At 37.1% G+C, this 25109-nt stretch overlaps 2 protein-coding genes and 1 long non-coding RNA gene across 3 annotated transcripts in view; 2 read left to right on the forward strand and 1 right to left on the reverse strand.

The window, feature by feature from the left end:
* The first annotated feature begins 1779 nt into the window (after positions 1-1779).
* On the forward strand, positions 1780-2634 carry LOC137138058 (tryptase gamma-like). Its single transcript, XM_067524963.1, has 4 exons — positions 1780-1871; positions 1957-2210; positions 2357-2451; positions 2614-2634. Exons 1-4 carry the CDS (start codon positions 1780-1782, stop codon positions 2632-2634), a joined length of 462 nt encoding a protein of 153 aa, XP_067381064.1.
* A 1808-nt stretch (positions 2635-4442) lies between these two features.
* LOC137137086 (uncharacterized) lies at positions 4443-5421 on the reverse strand. The gene is made up of 2 exons (XR_010915673.1): positions 5093-5421; positions 4443-4974 (listed from the first exon to the last, which is right to left on the reverse strand). It is a non-coding gene; the product is annotated as an uncharacterized lncRNA (long non-coding RNA).
* A 1620-nt stretch (positions 5422-7041) lies between these two features.
* LOC137137017 (interferon-induced protein 44-like) overlaps positions 7042-25109 on the forward strand; it is a 111134-nt gene continuing 93066 nt past the window's right edge. Inside the window, exons 1-2 of the mRNA XM_067522875.1 lie at positions 7042-7057; positions 7236-7451. The gene's annotated coding sequence lies outside the window, so the exon portion shown is untranslated. The remainder of the gene's footprint in view (positions 7058-7235; positions 7452-25109) is intronic.

Here is a 25109-nt window from a genome sequence, read left to right on the forward strand (position 1 = left end):
CCATTTAAAACCTCTTAATCAAGTAAAATACTAGGTGCAATACTAATGTTTCTTTAGATCAAAGTGAGGACAGAAGGGAATAAAAACTGTCTAAACTGAGTCAATTCTTAAAAAACTCTTTGAAGTCCAACATTCAATGTGTAAAAAATATATGTAATATATAATATAAAAGAAAAAAACGCAAAAAAATGAACTGAGATCTGTGGTGAGGGGGCAGCAGTGGCTCAGGTGGTGACTGTCCACCTGTTGACTGTAGCTTCAGTGATTCTCAGCCTGACTGTGTAGAGTCATATGTGGAAATGTACCTGGACAAGACCCTGAACCCCCAAACTGACCATCACAAACTGTTGAGCTTATGTGAGCCAGCACACATCTGACAGACCACATGATCTGAAGTGGAAATCAATCCTCCTTTGTATAAACCACGTCTGGTTTCATTATGGATCATCTTCACACTTTGGTTTTATAGAAATATCAGATCATCAGGATGTTGTATATTTTTTAGTCAGGGAGACACTATTGATAAGCAGGAGACTCCAGTATTTCCACAAGAAGTTGGATGTTGGATGTAATTTTTGTCCTTTGAGTTCAGTGTCGCCACAGAGGATCATTGTCCGCATGTTGATTTGGCAGTTTTTAGGCCGGATGCCCTTCCTGACGCAACCCTCCCCATTTTCTACCGGGCTTGGACCAACACTGCACAGCTGGGGAGGGGAAGGGGCTGTTAGGGGTTCAGTGTCTTGCCAGAGACACTTTGACATATAGACGAGACCAGGGATAGAACCACTGACCCTGTGGTTTGTGGACGATTACTTTACTAACTGAGCTACAGCCGCCCCACTTGCTTCTACTGAATAGTGTTTAAAATAATCTAAAATAAGTTTTTAGTAACGATGCAGCTTGACAAGAAATATTTTCTGGTGTTTATTTGAATCCAGCTTGAAAAACCACATTGTTTATGATTAAAGTGATTTTTTGTTTCAGCAGTAACAACTAAATGTTGGTTTATGAACCTTTTTTCGTTTTACTTTTCTGTAAAATGTGCTTGAATGAGTTTAGTTACAAATGTTAGAGATGATAAAAATCAATCCTCTCCTGTTTCCACCACATGTCCAAATGTTGTACAAGAAGTATCAGAAAAGCCTCAACAGTTTTTTTGTGTTCTGTGTTTCAGAGAGTCTCTCACAGCTGGATGGTAAGTCCCAGTTTTCTCCTGTCTGATTTAGTTAAAGATGATCTTCACACTGTTGTTGGATAGAAATGTTTCAGATTGTCAGAGGTTTGTGTCAAACCTTTGGAGCAAATCAGCTGCAGTATTTCCACAAATGGATTCAGACAATTCCAACAACTGATGTATTGAATTAGAACAAAGTGTCAAAACACTTCAGAAGAAAATCACTAAATCATCACTAAGAGCTTGTAGGTTCATTTCTTCTCTGAACATTGTTGATGATCTGCTTCAAACTTGACTTCCTGTCATGTCCAGGCTCTGTGATGGCTCTGACCCATTTCAACACTTGGATCAAATCAGTCATTCTCAGTGTTTTCAACTTGTTGCAGCTCATCACACAAAAACCTTTAAGACTCCACTGCATCAAAGTGAAAAATCACAGGTGTCTTCATCATCTAAAATTAATCTATGTGGGTTTAACTAAACAGTTGAAGTTTTCAAGGTTTTAAAGCTCAAATGTGTCTCCAGCTGATGTCTGTGGCCAGGTCCCACTGAGTAATCGTCTTCTGGGACTAGGCGTGAAGGTTACAGATAGTAAGTGGCCGTGGATGGCGAGTCTACAGAAGGATGGACGTCATGTTTGCGGTGGGACTCTGGTGAACGAGGACTTTGTGCTGAGCAGTGCCGACTGTTTCTCAAGGTGAGACACCTGGAGTCATGTTCTCACATGTTTTAAAGTGTTGAGTTCTCCTCAGTCCTAATTTAGCTCATGTTATCTCCCTCAGTTCAGCCACAGCATCTGATTGGACCGTGGTCCTGGGTCGTCTGAAACAGAACGGCTCCAACCCCTTTGAGGTGAAACTGAATGTGACAGACATCACTCTGAGCAACCACACTGGGCCTAATGCAGCAGCGCTGCATCTGGAGACCCCCGCCCCCCTGTCCGACTCCATCCTGCCCATCTGTGTGGACACCGGACGAAACTTCAGTGTGGGCTCCATGTGCTGGGTTGCAGGCTGGGGCTCCGGGGCAGGAGGGGGTGAGTCCCTGACACTAGTCTGACACAGTAATGTGAACTGTCTGCATCATTTCACCTCTTTCCATCAAACATAGTAAAGTTAGAGAGATAATTACAACCTGCTTCTGATGCCACTTGTCACCATTTTCTGATTCTCCCAACTTTAGTGGAACAAGTTCTGCAGGAATTCCAGACCTCTGTGGTGGACTGTGAGGACACATCGAGTGACAGCATTTGTACAGAAGCTTTGACACTGGAGCAGGTGAATAATCAGATTAGTATTATTATTATTGTTCCTACACACAGTGTGTTGGTGTGTGTTTGTATTTTATCAAAATGTCTGTTGGTCCTTTAAAGGGTCAGAGGTCAGGGTCAGGATGATCATACTGGACTTGAACTTTTCCACATTTTTTCTTTGTTCAAGGGTTTTCTGGAGGTCCGTTGATGTGTTATCAGGATGGTTCTTGGTTCCTGGCAGGAGTGTTAGTAGCTGACGACAAACTCACCAATGGACCACAAGCAGTACAAGAGAAATTTATCCGTGCATTGTCGAATGTTTTCATGGGTAAAAAGTAGTGTCATTACTTGATGGGCTTCTTAAAACTATAGTCTCCTGTTCTGACTACACCCTGAATATCAGTGAGGGTGATGCTGCTCTCCCTATTTTTTTCTCCATGTGTCTCCACTTGTTCTTAGAAAACATCCAATTACTGCTAATTTCCACCACCTGTCAGGCACAAACAATAAGAAACAGTGTGATCTTAAAGCTCCTCTAATAATCCACATAGCAGAGTGTGTAGAGTAGTGAAGTTGTTCAATCAGACATCCAGGGTTCCTGCAGCAGACGTTCATGTTCTCCACTGCAGTGTGAGCTGCTGTTCACCTTGGATAGAGCAGAGTCTTCTTTCATCCACCAGTAGTTTAGCTCTGATTATGCAGCAGTGACTAACAGCTGTGCAGGAGAGGAGTCACACAATGATCCCACAAGAATAGAAGTTTCCTGTTCAGTCATTTCTTCTCTGAACATTGTTGATGATTTTAATAAAGGAACCTGCATCTCTGAGCTGTTTGTGACTTTTACTTAACCAACAATTTCCACTGTGCACATTCACAAAATGATCATTGAATAAACTTCTACTTTAAAAACATGGTATAAATCAAATTACTGATTCATACTATTACTGTTACTAGACATAAATGCTGTATACTAGACAATACATTTCCAGAGTAGAATTACATGATAATTATATTAAATATGGACTGAAACACAACATTTCAATAATGTGTTTATGATGCATGGAGAAATAAAAGTTACCTAGAAAAAAACCTGCAGCTTGACAATCTTCCTATGTATGTTTTAGTGGTGCGTAAGTATCAGAAATTAATGAATCATTAAAGTTTCCTTCTGATAGTCAAGACACTTTTTCTCTTTATTCAGCAAAGAAAAAAAAGTTCTGCTTATCTGCTTTAAACACACACTGCCCCCTTTTTCTTCTTCCTAAGTAATAAAAGCTCACCTTATATTCAGTGAAAAAGGTTTGAATGTGAGCCCAGTCGACTGTGAAACTATTAAAAAAAACATAAATACGATGCTTTTTATGTTGTTGTGTAAAGGATCAGATCTGTGTTTGGTATTAAGTTATTAAGCTTAAGTACATTTGTGCATAGTAAAAGTGGTGATCTGCATCAAAATGATGCTCAGTATGAGTTTACAGCTTCAAAGGTGATTTCTTGGATTCCTGAATTGTGGATTAGTGGGTTTATGTTAGAGGTCTCAACAAAAGAAGCTTCATTTATAGAGCACATGTCAAACACACACAGAGGTTTACACATGCAGAGAAAAGCATTAGAACTTTATAAACTATAGAAAATAAAGACTAAAATCCATAAAGTCAAAATTAAATGAGATGAAATTTAAAAAACAATTCTGTTTCTTCACTTGGACACTTGTGTGAAGATTCTTCAAAATAGTGAAAGTGAACCCAAAGCAAGAACAAATAAAACTTGAACTTATCATGTGGCATTAAGATTCTGCACTGGACCAGGTCTGTAGTGCTGCTAAGAACAGACAGTTGATGGTTTGATTGTGTTACACAGTGATAAGCTCTCACACACACAACACATCAGCATTATGTGGTTCAGCAGCTCGCTGGTTAACTAGCTGGATAATTCCATCTGATGGCACAGGTGGCATCTTCATTCTTTATAAAGATGATGAAGCTGGGTTTCTTTAAGAAGTGAAGCCCAAATATGTTCAGTTGCTGATAAACAGATTTAATGATCATATCAATAATATCATACTGTGAAAAATCATATAAACCAAACATTTTTGAAATAATTGAAGAAATGAAGCATCAAAGCAGGTCAGTATTCAGGAATCTTATTTTCTCCTTCATAATAACATTTTATTAGACATTTTATTTCTGGCTTCTGTCAAAAGTCTTTATTTCATATTTAGTTTATAATGTGCAACACAAACTACACATTCAAATTTATTCTACTAATAAAGAACATGATGGTTTCAGGAAGCACTAAGTTAATCAGCTGCTGACAGTTTAACTAATACAACACGGTGGATGTGTACTGTGCTTCTTTAACATGTCTTGTATTTGACTAACTGTCTCCTCATTTCTTGGACATGTCAGTAATCCTTGCTTGGTCTCGTGGAAGAGAACAGGAACATCCAGTTGGACCTTTTGATATGTTTGAGACCATGCTGTCCCAGAGGTAGAGTAGTGGACATCTCGGGTGTGGTACATCATCACCAGAATAACTGGTTTATCATCTGTTGATAGCAGAGGACAAGAGACAGAGACGAGATGGAGCTTAGTCCTGGATGTCACACTGTCCTCATCAGATTAGAACTTGCTTTGTCAGGTTCTGAAGTAACTGGAGGTACATACACTTCATTAAGTTGTCTCTTCCTGGCATCCCAACCATTTTAAAGCACTGTCTTTGTGTGAAGAATATTACAGTTAAATGAATTTCTTCTTCTTCTTCTTGATATTATCAGCTAACAGATAACAAGCTGACACCCGCTGAGGCAGACAGAACATCTGTATTTCAGTGATTGTCTCCTCTTCACATTTAACCGGCTAAAGGTTGACGTCCACTAAAATGTCCAATGCTCATTAAACAGGTAGAAAACAGTGATGCACTCATTCATATGTACAGGGTCAGATTTACAGAGAAACATCATTTAAAGAAAGATTTACACAATACGGTGTCTCTGTGTTACCTGACACCTTCATCATCATAGGAAGAAAACTGCATTAACCATCTGCTGCAACAAACTACAAGCAGGATATAGGACACAGCCATCTTTTATTTGTGATGGTTCACAAATGCATATCACAGTATCCACCTCACAACTGCAATATAGCTTTTAGTGATGAACATCATTAAGACAATTCCTGTTTTTTGTCATTGTTGAACAAATCTGAAGTTTTTGGTGAAAGTTCAGTGCAGATCCAGTCAAAGAATGTTTGGACCTCAGGGGTTTTGTTGGGGTCAGAATAGAACTTGAACAAAGTTTCAGCAGCTACAGAGAAAGAACCAAACTGTTTCAGCCTCTTAAAAACAATCCATTAAATTAATGCTTCAAATTGGAATAAAAACCCTTTAAAAAAACTTTGTACATACCATCATGAAGGTCATCTGGAAGATTAAAGTGACTCAGTTTCTCAGAGTATTTTGACATCTTAAACACAAACACACACACACGTATATGAAGATCAAATGTGGACTAACAGCATTTCACTGTTCAGCATAAATTCACTCACAAAATGATTTTCCATAAAAACATTGAGTCCATCATCTGATCCTAATAACAGTCTGAGCTGAAATGTCTCAAGCTGTGTGTGAATTTAAACAGTCTGGTGTTACTCACATCTTCCCTTTTCCTCTCACATAAGGTTCAAAAATTGTTGTGTGTCCACTAAGGCACCTTACATTTTCATAAATACTAGGATTTTTTTATATGTTCAAACTGCGTAAGAACCCGGGGACAAGATGATAATGTAAAACTAAAACACAGTGTATTTGTAAAAAACATTAAAAAAATATTTTAAAAATAATATAGTAGGTGCTTTTACCCTGTCTGACAATAATATTCAACATTACTATTAATATTCTTCAGTTAACAGAAAAAGGGATCTCAACAACAATGCAAACAGATATAATTACCTCTTAAAGGATTAAAAAATATTGTGGTTAGCAAGTTGACAAAGCAAAGACACATTAATTCATGCAGTTATTTGGTGACTCACCACATAAAGCAACATCGCAAACAAAATGTTCAAGATTTTACAGAAACCATAAAAAGTAGTTTGTGTGCATAGTTGTATGAAATGTGTTGAAGGACAAAACAGAGAAATGACTGAAGCTATGAGAGAAAGAGAAAAAGTTAAGAGGAAAAGGCTTCAGGACGTCAGCATGTAACTGGCCTATTGCCTCTGTGTATTATCTCACGTGTGTGTCGTCCTTGAAGCCGAGTTCTTCTCTTTTATATGTGTGTTTTTGATAGAAGTGCATTTATTCATAACAACTTATATATCTCTTTATATTTTTGAGCACATGATAACAGTCATAAAAATTATTATTACGTGTGTATAGGTTTGCAGCTTAAACTACAGCTTCTGAAGCCAGAAAAAAACATATTTGTTCACTAAAGGTCCCTGTAACTGCTCAGATGCTATTTCTGCGAAGAACTGTATATATTTTGTTCAGTTTTGTTATATACGTATATGTACGTACATATATATACATTATATTCCTACTGTCTCACAGGGATGGACGATACCAATATTTTTCCTTTGGTACATTAAAATTTATTTATATCTTTCTAGAGATGGGAAATAGTCAACCAAGTAAGTTCATACCAGCTGCAGAACACAGGTCAAACTTCATATTACTGTCAATCAGATGAGACAATAGGAATAATGATATTTATTACTTATAGAAATCCATCTTTTTATACATCTTTTTACTAACTGTCCAAACAGTTTCATCTTAACATTCCTTCACTTTTATTTTGTTCTATTTCAGAAGAATTGATATTAAACACTCCTGCTATTATTACAGTCTAAAGAATATAAAGCAAGTGTTTAAAGCATATTAATAAATAAATTCTACCTTTTTAATGTAATTAACAGACAGATGTAGAATATTGTTGTTCATGTGAATCCAACATATTTATTAATCATGAATCTTATCTACACTTACTCTTACTTTTTACAGCTCCACCACCACCATCTCCTCCCCGTAAGTTATAAAATCCATGTTACAACATCGACTGTAGTGATTAATCAGATTGACACAAGCTTGATCATAATAATGATAATACTTTCTAATAACACAATTGTATTTCTCAGTTCTCGGGAAACCATGGAGAGAAATATCTTGTAGGTGAGTAAATCCTTCACCCAGTTCCACAGTAGGTTTGACATGTGACTGGACCATTAAACATGAAACTGGAAACAGATGAAATGTGATCCAGACATTCATGCTGCTTTCAGTTTGAATTGTAGTAACTTTGATGATCCTCTCTTGCACCAACACCAACTTTTATTTGTTCAATCTAACTGGAGCATGTTTTAACAGAGACAGAGACAAAGATCTGCAGTATGTGAAGAATTATCAACCACATAATGATGATGTCAGTCGTCTCAGAGTTCTGCTCTACGGACAAGTCGGCAGTGGAAAGTCCAGCTTTGTCACTTCTGTTGCCAGTGTGCTACAGGGAAGAAACATTCATGAATTAAGCTTCACAAAAACAGTATGTACACATTGACTTTGTTTAGTGGGTGAAGTGATGATTTTTCTTTTGACACTTTCAGGTTTGTTGGCACAGTGACCCCATCACCACGTGATAATAATATGCTGTGTGAATCTTCATACATCTGATCATTTATCAGTCAGTGTTGGTAAGTGATCAGCTGAGTGACCAGAGAATCAGGATCAGTACCAACAACAGGGTTCTGTGTCATGTTCTGTAGATCTTATTCTGGGCACATATGGGATCTCAGTGCATCACTGAGCCTCTCTGCTGCTGTTGTGTTCATGTGCACAGGGACATTTTGCTTTTACATTTAGTCATTTAGCAGACGCTTTTATCCAAAGTGACTTACGAGTGAGGTACAAGGCAGCAAGAAGTCAAGGAGAAAACATCACAGCAAAATACTATGAGAAGAAGTGTTTTAGTTTCATAAGAAGTGCAAGAAAGAACAGATAGGATTTTTTTAGGAATGTGGGGAAGAGTTTTTTGAATATTGGGAGTGAGTTTGCTGAGTGTGCAGAGTTTGGTAGCTCGTTCCACCATCGTGGGATCACTAAGCTGAAGAGTTTGGTTGGTGTCTTCTTTACGTAGCTTGGACCACCAGATGTTGTTCATTGGACGATGGCAGTGGACGGGAGGGCTTGTAGACCGGAATGAGGGACATGAAGTTGATCACCATGTAGGCAAGAGACAGATCTAAGAGGCAGCTACAGGAAACCAGTGCAGAGAGTGTTTAGAGTATTTTTTTCCTTTTTTTATCTCCATATTGTCATAACCTCACTGTTTTATTTGTGTGTGTGTTTATTTTAGAAGAAACCTTTATGGAGTCAAAAGATGATACAGAAAGTACAACTGCATCGTTGCTTTTAGTGATTCAACAAATAAAACCAGTCTCTTGAGTGCTGCATATTTTATCTACATGTCTTTCAGTATAAAACCCATAAAATCCCCAAAGAAGGCAGAGGAAACTTTTACCCTTTTGTCTTCACTGACATCATGGGTCTGGAGGAAGGAGACGGAAGAGGAATCAGTGTGGAAGACATCAAGCTGGCTCTGAAAGGACACGTGAATGAAGGGTATAAGGTACAACTGTCAACCTGATAACTGTTGACTTCACTCTGGTTTGTGAGGTTTCTCATCAACTCAAATCAAAAATTGTTCTTACTAACATCCTAATCCAAGACCAGCTCCAGACGACAAAGTTCATGTTCTGGTTTGGGTCTGTTCCATCAATGCAACAGGAATTAATGAATCCATTTTAAAGAAGGCTCAGGACATCAGAAAGGCAGCTAGTGACCTGGGTAATATCAGTTTGTTGTTTCAGAATATTTTTATCTATTGAAGCAGAACCTTTATTATACAATCCAGGAAATCTTTCACATGAAAGCTCAGTTTCAGGAATCACTTTCACTTGTGGAATTTATTATGGAAATGTTGATTGTAGAGACTGATCCAGCTAGTACCTGATTTTGTGCTCTGAAAGTTATCTGTGGTTTACGGCCTATATGGTTGTTGTGTAAATCTGAATGAATTGTTAGCTGAAGTGGGGCTTTTTGCAGCTGGACTGTGTTGGTCTGACAATCACACAGCAAGATAAATATCACTGTACATAATCTCTCTTTATGGGCAGGTGTTCCTCAGCTGGCTATTGTCATCAAAGTTGATGAGGCCTGTGAGGAAACTGACAAAGATCAAAATGAGAGGATGGGAGAAGTTTCCATTACCAGCACTTTGACAGACAGGTAGTGAATGGAGAGAAGATTATGAGAAGTTACATGGTGTTTTCCAAGAAAAACTATAGTTTATACTGTTTCTGTTGCTCTTCTCCCAAAAAACATTCAAATGAATCAGTGATGGGACTTAATGACTGAAACTTTTTTGTGAATATATATTATGATATGAGAGGCTCCAAACTTTGTTCTTTAACATCACAAATTTTACATTTTAAACTTAAGCTTTTAAGGCCCCACGGTTTTTATTCTTTATCAATCATAGAATCTTGTAATTCTGAGATGCAATTGCTCCTCAAATGCAGCCTTCAGAGGACACGTCCCCTGAATTGAGTCATTTTACTGTGTCTTCACAAAAATAAGATTATTCTGCTTTTTTGAATCATTTTAGCAGCAATTGTAAATCTCATCCCAAAATATTATTGTACTGCTTTTCTGATGATCGTAACAGTGTGAAATCAAATATCTCTTACATATATCTTGAGTGATTTTGGTTAGTGATCTCTGACTGAATATTACCTTCTTGTTTTACCTTGACCTGTGTTTTATAGGACATAGAAAAATATAAACTCTATGATAAAAATAGGAAGTAATTTACTCTCTCTTATATTCAGGCTTTCTGTGTAACATGTCATCATATAATCACTAATCACATATGAAGAATAGTGATGTTAATCGGTGTGTTGTATTCAATCATACAATATGTGACAGACACACATGAGAACCTTACATGATGTGTATGCACATATGCCACAGTCTAGCAAATGTTGAACGCAGCCAAACTTTGTGTCTTGTGTATCCATGTGATCAATGCTTCCTGTATGAAAATGTAGAAAATGTGCTGTGTAGGTGAAGGGGTCTCTGAGATGCTGGAAATTTGATAGATTTTTCAGTAAATCAAATTCCTTTTGTTGCCATTGCCTTTGTCTTCACACCCTCACCTGTGAACCAGATCTGATGGGGGCTTAGGCAGCATATTTGTTAGCAGTGTTACACCCTCCATTCAAAAAAATAAACTCCCAGGGATCAGAACATGCAACATATAAAGAAGGATGCCAGACTCAAAGTTATCATTTAACCCACGAGTTTTATTTATCATCAAAAGCTTCTCATAATCAAGAAACCACCAATAAGAGAAACAAAAGTGGACTGGAGACCCCGGCATGTGTTGTCACTCCACTTCCTGCACTACCTGCCTCTCTTCATCCCCCCACCCTCCCTCCACCTGAGCACCGACTGTACTCAGGTGTACAACAGGTTGAGGGAGGAGAGCAACCTGAGGGAAAAAGGGGGAAGAGGGACACACACACAGAGACTTGAGTAACAGCAGAGTTCAAGTAACTGTCTCTGTAGTGTCAAAGACATGTGCGAACACACACATCGATAGTGAAAACAAATGTACACAATGTGTGTTCATTTCTAATAAAGAGTTTCTAAAAGACTAATGTCTTAGTCCTACAATGTAAAACAATGAGAACAACGATCTGATACAGATACACATTCTATCAGATCACATACGAAAGTTCTTTTTATTCTCCTATTAGTTCCTATTCATTCTAACTCTCAGAAATCAGGTTGCTGGTGACGTCACTGATCTTCATTAGAGAATCAGGGGCTCTGAACACACATATTTAAAAAATGACACATAGTAATACTGTAAAGAACTGAGAGCCAACACAGTAGGTGGTGGGATTGCAGTTTACCGCTGGCTGCCATCCACCATGAAAAACAAAGACTAATTTTTGTCCTCACTGCAGAACTTGAAATCACTTTTGGATTGTAGCAGCACACTACATACTACTGGACATGTCTAAAACAAATGAAGCCGAATAGCAAAATCATATCACCTGTAAATTAACCTGATAAACACATAGGAGACAGCTGTGTTTCTCTGCAGCTGTATTCATAGGAACTAAAACACTATTGCAGCTGAAACAACTGGAAACATTACTGCACTGTGTCTTCAAAATGTAGATCAACTACAGTTTAGTTTCCTTAACAGATCATCATAATGTCAGATTCAGACACTCACAGTGAAATGGTGGAGGTCTAGCTGTTTGGTTAGTGGTGCTTAAACCCACATCCTCTCTAAACTCATGGATTTAGTCGTCTATAATGACAGGGTCAGATCAGACAAACTACATGTTCATGCAATAATGTAAGTTAGTGCTAAGGGCAGTCAGCATTATCTGTGAAAGCTAGATGGATGTAGTGAGCGAGGACATGAAGTTAGTTGGTGTGAGTGAAGAGGATGCAGAGGACAGAGTTAGATGGAGGCACATGATTCGCTGTGGTGACTCCTGAAAGGGAACAGCCCAAAGGAAAAGAAGAAAAAGCTGTTCAATGAAAATTACGGAGCCTTTAAAAGAATAAAATTATTTACATGTGAGCAAAATGTAAATTTTCAGTACAAACCAATGATGGTGGAGCTAAGAGAGTAGAGAGGACAGAAAGTTGTCTTTACACTATTGTTGGCTCCAGCTTGGTTGTTTCTACATGTTGGTCTCTGAGGAAAAGTGACAGGATACTTACAGATTCAGCAGTAAGACAATTCCAGACATTTCAGTCTTTCTGATGGTCACATATTTGATCAGTAGAAGGTTTTAGATAAAGTCCATGTTTTCTTTTATAATATCCATCCATTATCTGTCACCACTTATCCTATGTAGGTCACAGGGGAGCTGGAGTCTATCCCATCGGGCGAGAGGTGGGGTCCAAACTGGACAGGTCTCCAGTCCATCTCATGGCCACAAAGACACATAAACAGACAGACAACCATTAACACTCAAATTCACACCTATGGGCAATTTTAGATTCACAAGTTAAAAATGCATGTTTTTGGACTGTAGGAGGAAACTGGAGAAAACCCACACAGAGAATCTTTTTGAATTCAAATTGGATTTTCAAATGATCACAAAATCAAAAACAGCAAGACGCAAAACAAAAACTAGAAATGACAGATCCACTGCCAGTGCAACATTTACATCCTTGTCTCCTCCTGTGTTTATTTGACTGCTTCCTGTAAAAATCAAGCAATTGTTCATTGTTCCTGGGTAAATCCCTGATGTTAGAAGGTTCATTTAGAAGAAAACATAATTTTCTTCAATATGAAATATTTTTTTTGCTAAAAATTAATTTAAAAAATTAATTAATAAAAAAAAACTCAGCAGACTTCAACTCAAAGAACCTTAAAATGCAGCGTGTGATTATTTAAATATGGAGTCTATGAAAATCAATATAACATTTTTCTAAATAGGGAGAAAATCATTATAAAGAAAATTTTAAATAGTAGTAAAAGCCGTGGGAAAATGTAACGAGGACAATTTCTCCACTCAGCAGCAGGTTTCAAAGCCAAAACTGAAGCTAATGACGAAGAACTATAAAGTCAAACACCACAGACGACCAGCAGATGGCTTCAAACATCAGGGTTTTTAAAACCATCCATAGATAAAGACTCAGCTTATCTTTCTTAGTCGCTCAACACATTTGCAGATTTTTTTTATTTTTTCTTGAGGAAACTACAAGCAGTCAGTCAAAACTTAGAAAAGTAAAGAAAAGTAAAGATCACACAGTGACAGAAAACTGATCAAGTACAGATCAGTGTAAAATGTTTGCTCTTTTGGAGACAGTCCTGAACACAGGGACAACATTGACCCAGGAATTAATCATCACATCACAAATGTCACCTACAAAACCATAAAGGATTTTATAGAACTGGCTGCTGTATAAAGATACAAACATCTTATTGCAAACTTCATTTTTTCTTCCACAACAACAGTGAAGTGCTGTGTAATGTTGAGTCTGTCATTTCAGGTCCAGTGTCATTTTAAATAGTTATTATAACGAGGCTTTAAATACTAACTAGTTTGGTTCATCACAACAAAAAAGGAAGTTTAACATTTCCAATAAGACAGTTTAGTAAAACCCACAGAACCACAAGAGAAAATCAACATGGAGAGAAATGAGAAAAGGTTTAGGTTCATCAATATCATTGAAATAACAGCAAAGTTAATGAAGCTTTTAAACACCAAACTAATGACTAATGAAATGTAGTGAGTATTTACTGAAACAGGAACTGGACAGAACTGAAAACAAGTTCACACATTTTAATTTAAAGAACAAGAAAAACTAATTTAGCATCAAACTAAGGCAGAAACCTGCTGTTGTAAGAAACACAAAGAGGAAGTTGATGGTTTGTTCCCCCATCTTGTTTTAGACACAGTAAACATCCCTCCATCCATCAAGATTTAGTTCCACTTTCTGTTCATCTGTCTCTAAACATCACATCGTCTCCTCCGTCGTGTATTTAGCCAATAACTGATGGTTAATTTCTGAACAAAACAGAAAAATAGCACCATCAGCAACTTACCCTTGAAGATAAGGAGCAGCACTGAGGGAAAGGGGGAGGGGCTACATAAAGGGTGATGTGCAGCAATATAGTTTCCCTGGGAACCAAAACAAGTGCAAATAATAATTGCTCAGTTATATAAAATTCACAAATACTAAACGGAATTTGAAAATCATAAATAAAATACACAACATAAATGTGAGATAATAACAAAACCAAGTTGATTTTTAACTCTGACAGATGAAGGCAGCAAAGTTAGGGATCCCATGTGTGAAAAGGGCTGTAGATGTCCATGTCCCCTGACCTTAACCTCAACCAAACTTACCCAGTTACCTGCCTACTGTCAGGCTTCAGGGTCTGAGGTCTGTTTCCAGTTCCTGCTGAATATCTTAGAAAATGTTTGCCACCTGTTTTCTCTGCTGTGGTTAAAGCTGTTAGCAAACTTACTGACAGAATATAATAGACTTTAATGTCACTGCACAATCATCATAGTTGTCATGGTGACCTGATTAATACAAAGATGGGTTTTTAAATATTGAGGTGAGATCAGTGACTAATTAGAAACTATCAGCAAAGCTGCTGACTGTGGCAATGTCGTCCCTAACACGGTGGAAAGGTCGCTTACATACTTCATTAGCATCATTAGTTTTGCCAATGTCATCAGATGCACAAGCAACAAGTCAGTGCAAGCAAAACTTTTCCTCAGCCAACATGGATGAGTTACAGTATATACAGTAACTACACTGAATGATTTCAGCACAGGGATTTATTTAGATATTAACTGTGTTCATTCAGTTTCTTATTATAAGTCCAAAAAAGCCATTTTACTACACAGCAGAGCCGCTTGGCTTCACCCCACATGTGATAAAGTTAGCTAGCTACTTTCCTAAAGTTGAACTGAACACACAGAAAAGTTTGGATTTTGTTGGTGAAGGTATCATATACAGGCTACATGCTGTTACACAGAGTAAAACTTTAAAAGCACAAGCAAGACGCAGACTTTCTGACATGAAAACGTCAGAGCTGCTTTCAATGCCTCCATGTCTGCTGGACTCAGTACTGGGATCACGTCCTCACCTTTGGCTCCCAGAATAATTTCCACTAAGACAAAACTCAGTTTGTCTCCCCAGACCTGTTTTTTCCTGATTCCTTCCCCAATTACTCTCAGGCCTTCACCACAAATCTGAGCCTGGCTGAGAGGTTTAACAATGTTTTTTGACATTGCTGTAAGATATTTCACTAATGTGATGGATGCAGCTGTCAATAACAGATCCATAAAAGGTCCAGCAGGGGGCAAACTTTGACCCAAATATTTTGCCTTCATTAATTTGAACCTTTGGTCTGATTTTAACCCAGTCAGGCTTTATACCCAACATATTTCTTCTAAATATAACAAATACAAATATCACCAAATATCAGCAGTATTTGTGTTACTTGTTCACATTTCTGGACCATGTAATAAATGGAATAATATCATTAATTAACATCATCTCCCTGTGATTGACACCTGTTCTGTTGTGGAGAAACTTGCTTTCATCACTGATGACAAAAACAGGTTTACCACCAATCATCATCTGTCATCTTCTCTGAAGACGATCAATGGCTGCTGTGCAGCAGTGATGATGCCTGTCATACACTTTTGTGATTGATGCTCCACTTCCACAAACACCTTCCTCTATCATGTCCATATCTGTGTCTTGAGACCTTGAGCAAAACTGAAAAGAAACAAACTTATCTTAATCCTTTTAGCCTTTTCTCTTTACTTGTACCAAAATGAATTATCATTACTGTTACTTCAATAGCCCTTAACTGAGGCATGAAAAATCAAAGTTGGCCTCTTCACCAGATGTCACTGGATAGAATTGAAACAAGTATCGAATACCAATAATCTATAAATGAGATTTTATAGATCTATGTCAGTGAAGGTCATCCAGGTTTGGTTATCCGAGTCACGTCAACTGGACTTTTTTCTTCTTGGTTAAAAATGTTTTGCTACTCATCCAAGCAGCTTCTTTGTCTCATCCACACACAGCAACAGGGATGAATGAGGAGAAGGCTGCAGTTGATGATGAAGGCCTCCAGGTCCGGGGAGCAGTGCATAGATAGCACCGAAACGTCGTGGCAACAGATTCCACCTCCCGCGTGTCTGTAAAGCTGAAACTCACCCAGCTGGAGCGCAGAGGCCGCTAGAAGATCACACAGCCACGTTTCCGTGAAGCACAAAACACAGGACGTAGAAAAGTCTCGGAGTTTGTTCAGCAGCAGGGTCAGCTCGTCCATTTGCTTTGAAAGTGAGCGTTAGAGAGGAAGACGGAGACGCACAAGCACCACGGAAATAAGTCCACAGGGTAGAAGCTCTGATGTTCATGAGTTCTTCCCGGTAGTAAGATCCACCAGAACTGTGGCAGAACACTGCATTCAAACACAAGACAATACAAAGTAGAGCGCACTGAAACACCGAGGCTGCCGTCCGCGTCATCTTCCATCATTATTGCTGTTTATTTGGCGTTTTCCCACAAAATTCAACAGATGACACAATAAATCAAAGATTTAAAAAAAGTATTTTTGTTCTCTATTTATTTTCCTTCTGTCCAAGATTTGATCTATATAAACTTCACATAATGTAAATAATTCAAAAACACTCTGTGACAGATTCCACTAATTACTTTGATCTTGGATTTTTGATTTTGGAGCGAATTTTACTTCTAGTAAATATAGAAAAAAATGCAAAGCAATACAAAAAAATCTAATGACATAATCTTAATTAATATAAATGACCTGAATAAGTAAATATAATTTTAATATTGTTTGTTCTGTTTTATTTAAGAACCAGGATATTTCTTCACTGTCCACATGCAGTAATGTCCATAACAATCTAAAATATGAGCTTATATGCTGAGGAAATAAATTCATAAATGTTCATCATTCCATCAGTTTCTCACTCACTATGAAACACGATTTCTTTCCTGGTTCAGTTTCTCCCATCAGCTCAGGGTTTCCACTTCAGATCATGTGGTCTGTCAGATGTGTGCTGGCTCACACAAGCTCAACAGTTTGTGATGGTCAGTTTGGGGGTTCAGGGTCTTGTCCAGGTACATTTCCACATATGACTCTACACAGTCGGGCTGAGAATCACTGAAGCTACGGTCGACAGGTGGACAGTCACCACCTGAGCCACTGCTGCCCCCTCACCACAGATCTCAGTTCATCAGTGTTCAGTTTTTCTTTTGTACATGATATTAAATATACTTATATATTATGATATTTTTTCTTTCTTTTTTCTTTCAAGTTGTAGGAAATTATTAAGAATCACTTCATCACATGAGCTCTGGCATAAGCACCTTCCTCTCCCCCCTCCCTCCCTCAGACAAACCTCTCTCTGCTTCTTTGCCAAACCATAGATCACATGTTTCTGTGTTAATGTTTCTCTGTTATCACCAAACCAATGGAGCGTTTCTCAAAAACAAAGGTAAAAATATTAAAATTTATGGACAAATGGTTTTTACCAGAAAACCTGCATCAGTCCCTTTCTGAGGAAAAGTTGCTTTGGGCATCAAATGCTGCCAGAAACTGGATTTAATTGGACACTGTGTGTCTCACTGAGGTCAAAGGTAACTTCAGCTTTAATATCAGATTAATTAAGTGTCTGACAAATGGACATAACATGATGCCACAGGAAGGACAACAAGTTGTTAAACATCCATTCAGGTCTTTATTACATTCAGTCCAGTGTTCATTCAACCATCTCAAGTTGAGTTTTTCATATATTAAAAAAAGCTTTACAGACAATAAAATGTTCAGTTGGATAAAACATATTTACAAACCACAGCTGGAAAAGGCTCCAGGATAATCAGATAAAGATAATGAAAGGATGGAAAACAAACTCTATTTCAAATTAATGGTTTTTTAAGAGATGTTTTAACATTAAAGCAGGTGTTTCCTGTCTGATCACTTCCAACAACTCTGGAATCACTTGTTGCATGAAGAGAGAAAACTAATCCAGTCTCTGTTGATCTGTGGAACGTCGGCTATTTGGACAAAGCACAAAAATGTAGTTAACATTAGCAGCACAGCTAATGCTGCTGAAGAGCTACAACAACCTTTAACCCTCCTGTTATGTTGGTTTCTGAGGAACAGCCTTGATGTTCCCAGGTCAACTTGACCAAAAAGTCCCAAAAAACATTGTTTCTATCTCATCATTAACTCCATTACTAACCATTTCAATCAATGTTTAGTTCAATGATGTTCTTTACTGTTCACAGATCATGGTTCAATGAGCATAAGTCACTCATTTATTACAAAAAGATCATGTTAAAACTTTTTTTAATGTAAACTGAAAAGACCTACAAATAAATTACAATAGATTTATATGCAATAGATTTTTTAAAATGTTATTTTATATTTTGAATTGTTTTTGTTTATGGAGTGATGTTGATAAATTGAAATGAGACACGTCTTCTGTTCAGGGTCAGTTTGACCCGTTTTAAAGTTAACAATCTAAAGAAAATACTTAAAAGTATTTTTTCACTTTGAAACTTCTCCTGCTTGGCTTATTTAGTGTAATCAACATATAAAATAAAAATGGTTCAGTTCACATATTTGTAACCCTCCTACATGTTTATATTACAAAGATAGTGTTCAGGTCAATTTGACCCGGCAGAGAAAATAGAAGCTAAAAACAGTCAGAAAGGTCAAATCCTGTTTGTTTCTTTGCAACTATGAGACATAATACACCCCTGTCTCACACTCTCACACACACACACACACACATTGATCTTTCTGAGTCTTTTTAGTTTCTGTTTTGTCGCCGGGTCAAATGAACCCAAACAGCACCTTTGTAATAGAAACATGTAGGAGGGTTACACATATGTGAACTGAACCATTTTTATTTTATATGTTGATTACACTAAATAAGCCAAGCAGGAGAAGTTTCAAAGTGAAAAAATACTTTTACAGTTTTTTCAATTGCTAAATGACAGTGGGCACAACTGGAGCTACATGTGCAAAACTCTACAGTCTGAATTTTACTGATGATTCATTTCAGCCTAGTTCTGCAAATCTTTCTCCTCACTTGGAGCATCGTGCCTGTACGTTCCAGCATCACCACAACAGACACCACTCTGTTAGCACCTACACAAGAATAATGTCCAACAGTCCAGAGATAATCTTCAGATAAGAACCACAAAGTGTGCTGCACATTTTGTTCTATGCTGAATTTATTTTTCATTAACTCTATCAGGATATGAGATGTTGTTCATGTCACACAGCTCTGATCCACATGTCTTAACTGTGGCTCATGAAAATTCAGTTTCACAGATATTATAGTCATCGTTTTCCTCACAACCTTTTCCAGAAACTATAACCATCTCTTTATTTTTCCCAATGTAAAGGTGAAGATTATGATCTGTAGACCAGCTCCTTTCTCTATGCTGATACATCTGATGTTGTTCTGAGCCCAACCAGTGTCGTGTCGTCAGCACATTTAAACTTCTTCACTGAGTCAAAACACATGGTCCAATCATTTGTGTAAAGTCGAGATTTCTGTATGTAGGAAGGTTTTATAGATGAATAACAAGGAATCATTAGTCCTTGTCAGCAAAGACGTCCATCCAGCTTCTGCAGTAATGATTGAGGAACATGGTGCAGAATCTCTTTGAACTGGAAAAGACTTGAACTTGGTTTGGTAAAAAGACACAACAATGGTTTAGTTTGATCTATTGCTTGTCAAAGAAGCGGAGAGAGGTGTGTCTGAGGGAGGGAGGGGGGAGAACAAGGTATTTATACCATGTCAGATGTGAGGACTTGACACTTGCAGCGATGGCTTCCTACAAAGTGATGTGTGTGGTGACTCTGCTGACTCTGCTGACACCAGGTAAGAACCTCCTCACTGTCCACACCTGAACCAATCAGGTTTCAGATCTACTTACTGCTGTGTGAGGGAAACACTGGGGAACAAGTAAAACCTCTTAAGCAAGTAAAATACTAGGTGCAATACTAATGTTCCTTTAGATCAAAGTGAGGACAGAAGGGAATAAAAAGTGTCCAAACTGAGTCAATTCTAAAAAAACTCTTTCAAGTCCAACATTCAATATGTTATCTGTTGGAGAAAAATATATGTCAGAAAAAATATAGAAATCATGTTTCATAGTGAGTGAGAAACTGATGGAATGATAAACATTTATGAATTTATTTCCTCAGCATATTAGCTCATATTTTAGATTGTTATGGACATTACTGCATGTGGACAGTGAATAAATATTTTGGTTCTTAAATAAAAGAGACACATTTTTAATTAGTTGTTGATTCACTCATCTCCATAAAACATAATAAAAAAAAACATTTAGTCATTTAGATCATTTATATTAATTAAAATTACGTCATTGTATATATTTGTATTGCTTTGCATATGTTCCTATATTTACAATAGTAAAATTCGCTTCAAGCTCAAAATAATTAGTGGAATCTGTCACAGAGTATTTTTGAAGTTTATGTTGATCAAATCTTGGACAAAAGGAAAAACAATCAGTTGGAAAAATAAATATTTGTAACATATAATATAGAAAACATGTTTCATAGTGAGTGAGAAACTGATGGAATGATGAACATTTATGAATTTATTTCCTCAGGATATTAGTTCATATTTTAGACTGTTATGGACATTACTGCATGTGGACTGTGAAAAAATATTCTGGTTTTTAAATAAAAGAGACAAAAATTAAATTCTATGACATTTATTCATTGATTTAAACTTCTCCTTAAAACACAATTTGTATTAATGTAATATTTATACTTCTGAAACAAACATTTAGTAATTCAATTAATTTACATGAATTAGAAATTAAAAAATTACTTTATATATATATATATATATTTGTAATGCTTTGCATTTGTTTATATATTTACTTGAAATTAAATCCACTTCAAGATGAGAAATCCAAGCTCAAAATAATTAGTGGAATCTGTCACAGTGTTTTTGAATTATTAACATTATGTAAGGTAAGTATGAGTAAATTCTCTTTAAATCTTTGGAATCTAAAATGTATTGTGTCATCTGTTGAATTTAAGAATAACAACAATAATAATAACGATATTATTATTATTATTATTATTATTATTATTATTATTATTATTATTATTATTATTATTATTATTATTATTACTTAAGCAAACAGTTTAATAATGTTTATAAAGAAATGTGTTAGTAATTAGTAATAAATGATAGAGATGAAATTTATCTTCCAAATGTCTTATTTCATTATGGATCATCTTCACACTTTGGTTTTATAGAAATATCAGATCATCAGGATGTTGTATATTTTTTATTCAGGGAGACACTATTGATAAGCAGGAGACTCCAATATTTCCACAAGAAGTTGGATGTTTGTAATAATTACTGCTAAAGACCGTGATGAGAAAACAGCAATGAATGATTCAAGATGAGTCAGATCAAATGAACATGTTTAGTGGAAACATTAGTGTCGTAGAAATACAAGTATTTGACATGACAAACTGTCCGTGTGTGTTTTACTACAACACTCACAATACTGAGGTTTATTCTCACTGGAACAGGAGCTTTTTGATTTTTAGGAAATATTTTTTTCGAAATTACATTTTTCACAATTTGCACTTGATCCTTGCAAATAATGTCTAAAATAATTTCAGCATGTGCCGCAAGATTTTAGAAACGATGCAGCTTGACAAGAAATATTATCTGCAAATATTATAAAAAACACACATTGTTTATGATGAAAGAAACAGTAACAACTAAATGTTGGTTTATTACATTTGTGTAACTGGAAAATAGTATTTTCAGGGAAAAATGTGTTTGAATGTGTTCAGTAACAAATGTTAGAGATGATAAAACTCAATCCTCTCCTGTTTCCACCACATGTCCAAATGTTGTACAAGAAGTATCAGAAAAGCCTCAACAGTTTCTTTGTGTTCTGTGTTTCAGAGAGTCTCTCACAGCTGGATGGTAAGTCCCAGTTTGCTCCTGTCTGATTTAGTTAAAGATGATCTTCACACTGTTGTTGGATAGAAATGTTTCAGATTGTGTTTGTGTCAAATCTAGAACTTCAGACTGCAGGTAAACAACACGAATCAGTCATATTTTTTATAAATTTGCTATAATCACGCTGATTCAGACAATTACAAAAACTCATGACTTGAACTGAAACAAAATCAGTGAAAAACATTTCAGTTTAAGAGTCAAGATTCTTTTTCATTTCACACGTTATTTTTTAAAAGCACAGACTGAAATGAAATTTTGTTCCTCATGAGTTTCTGAGCACAAAATAGAAAAGTAGTAATAAAAAAAAGCAATCACCTGTAAATAGGTCACAAAAACACAACACACAGTAGATTAAAGTGACAAATGATTTCAAATTGTAAACAGTTACACTCATTAAGCAGTGGTCCTCTCATGGGGAGGGGTTTATGAGGACGGTGTGAGGGTGCAGTCTATTGTGAGCCTCACAGGAGTGTAGGAGTGGCCTTATTACCTGCTTAGCAAGCAGGTAATATACAGACTGGTTAGCACACAGGCAGTTTAGCAGACCGGTAACAGGTGAAACTGATTTAGCAGCAGGCTTCAGGCAGGTGATTGCAGACATTACCATGATCCAAATGACACATAGACAATGTCTGGAAGGCTCACTGAAGTCATGCAGGGGACTGTGGGAAGGGCTGGGTTTGAGTCACGGGAACAGGTGTAACCAATTAGGAGAGGTGATGAATGTAAAGTGGCTGAACAGAGCAGGATGTGGAGACAGGTGAATACAAAATAAAAGACAGAGACAGGAAGTGAAACCAAAGGGCCGGATCATGACAAGTAGGGATCACCACGGCAAACCATTGCAGCTCTTCACCAAACTGTGCTGACAAAGTCAGGGACAAAAATTTTAATACTCCACTGCATCAAAGTGAAATATCCCAGGAGTCTTAGAGCAAATTTTGGTCTCTTTATAAACTTTGGAACCTCCACGATTATCTAAAGTTTACAAGGCTTTAAAGCCAAAATTCTCAACCTGTTTGGTTTGTCTCCAGCTGTGGTCTGTGGCCAGGCCCCACGGAATACTTGTGTTCTGAGAGGAAGCTCTTATGTTACAGATGGTGAGTGTCCGTGGATGGAGAGTCTACAGAAGTCATTTCTTCTCTGAACATTGTTGATGATTTTAATAAAGGAACCTGCATCTCTGAGCTGTTTGTGACTTTTATTTAAATCAGTGATTTCCACTGTGCACGTTCACAAACTGATCATGTGCTGGGGTGTAGCTATAGACCCTCTAGAGGTATAGTAGCACCATCTATTGATAAAAATATGCTACAGCACCAAAGTGTGTCTTAAGGGAAATTATTCTTCCAGTTTCAGGAAGCTTGTCACATTAGTTTATACAGACATTGGACATGTACCAGGCGTGTCACATACAAAGGACTCACAAGGGCTAAACACTCAAGATAGAAGAAGGAAATCAAACTTGACATCCGATTAAGAAAATAACAAGATGTTTTAGGGTTTTATGTAAGACAGACGGGTGGGTGGATTTCAAATAACATTATAAAATGAGCATAATAACAAATACAAAGTGCAGAAAACACCACTCAGCAATAATGGAGAAGCAGTGGAACCCTGAGCTTGTTTCTCTACAACAACATATCTGTTAATCTGTGTTAATTTTTTCTTCTATATATAAAATTAAATATATCTTTATATTATTTGATTTTTTTACACGTCACTTTGTAGGAAACCATTGAGATTCACTTCATCACACCAGCTCTGGCATAAACACCTTCTTCTAAAACCTTGCTCTCTGCTTCTTTGACAAACAATCCTGGCAGCGGCATCTTTCTCACTCTCATAGCTTCTCTACCTGTGTGCAGTGATTGTCGCACTAAGTCGGCCAAAAATCTGGGGGTCATCATCGACGACCAACTGAGCATTAAGGACCACATCTTCTCAGTCTCTAGGGCAGCAGATTTGCTCTCTACATCAGGAGGATCAGACCCTACATCACGGAATATTCACAATCAAACCCTTGCAGATGATCCAAAATGCGGCAGCTCGCCTCATTTTTAATCAGCCAAAAAAGACCCATGTCACACCACTCTACAGATCTCTACACTGGCTTCCTGTAGCTGCTCGCATCAGGTTCAAAGCTCTGTCTCTCGACTACAGAGGGACCTTGTCTTGGATTGTTGCTGCCTTGTACCTCACTTGTAAGTCGCTTTTTTTAAAAGTGTCTGCTAAATGACTAAATGTAAATGTAAATACATTCTTTGTTTTAGTGCAGACTCAAACACCTACTGAATGTCTCCTATAACAACTACTTATTTTTTTTTACCAAAGCCTGGTAGATCTTGTTCTACTGTTGCACCATGATGGAGACAGAGAAGAGCTACTCATCCTCTTTAGTCATTTGTCTTCTCTTTTTCTCAATGTTGAGTAAAGTGCAACTGTATAACACTCCGTAAAACAAAGATCAGCAGCAGGAAACTGTGCGACCACAGAGCTGTTAGTGTCTGTTACACATACACCACAGACTGTAAAACACCATCTAACACCAGAAAGGACCACACATGCTGTCATGTCTCAGCATGAACTAAAGCAGATTAAGGTTTGTGAATGTAATGTAAACGTTAGTGTAATGATGGTAAAGTTGTACGACATGAACATGAACATGAACAGAAAACTAGATACTAAACAAAGGATCCTCACTGTGGTGAAAGAGTTCGTACAATGTCCTTCATTTTAGAAGATGAAGGACACATTATCTCTGTGCTGCATGATTGTTTCTGATGTAACATTTTCATGTCTCCACCATCTTTACCAGCGACTGTGAACATGACTGAACAACAATTTCATTCAAAAAATTCTCCTTTAAATGATGTAAGAGTTCACTTAACCTGAGAGGGTTTTTCCTGGAGAACTGCTCACATTGAAATGTTTCAATTATGCCTTTCAAAAATTGTCAAACTGACATTATGAGATTACCAGAACATGTGGAGTTCCACAGGGAAGTGGGTCCTTTGGGTCCTTTACTGTTTCTGACATTATAGCTCCTTTTAAA

The sequence above is a fragment of the Channa argus genome, chromosome 12 (genome assembly GCF_033026475.1).
Source record: "Channa argus isolate prfri chromosome 12, Channa argus male v1.0, whole genome shotgun sequence".
NCBI lineage: Eukaryota > Metazoa > Chordata > Actinopteri > Anabantiformes > Channidae > Channa > Channa argus.

Excerpts from the sequence above, each read along its gene's own strand:
- LOC137138058 (XM_067524963.1), top strand. The coding sequence starts at position 1,780 with ATGGCGAGTCTACAGAAGGATGGACGTCATGTTTGCGGTGGGACTCTG. Across the intron at positions 1,872-1,956 it reads AGTGCCGACTGTTTCTCAAG|TTCAGCCACAGCATCTGATT; the intron begins GTGAGACACCTG and ends TATCTCCCTCAG. Across the intron at positions 2,211-2,356 it reads GGGCTCCGGGGCAGGAGGGG|TGGAACAAGTTCTGCAGGAA; the intron begins GTGAGTCCCTGA and ends TCCCAACTTTAG.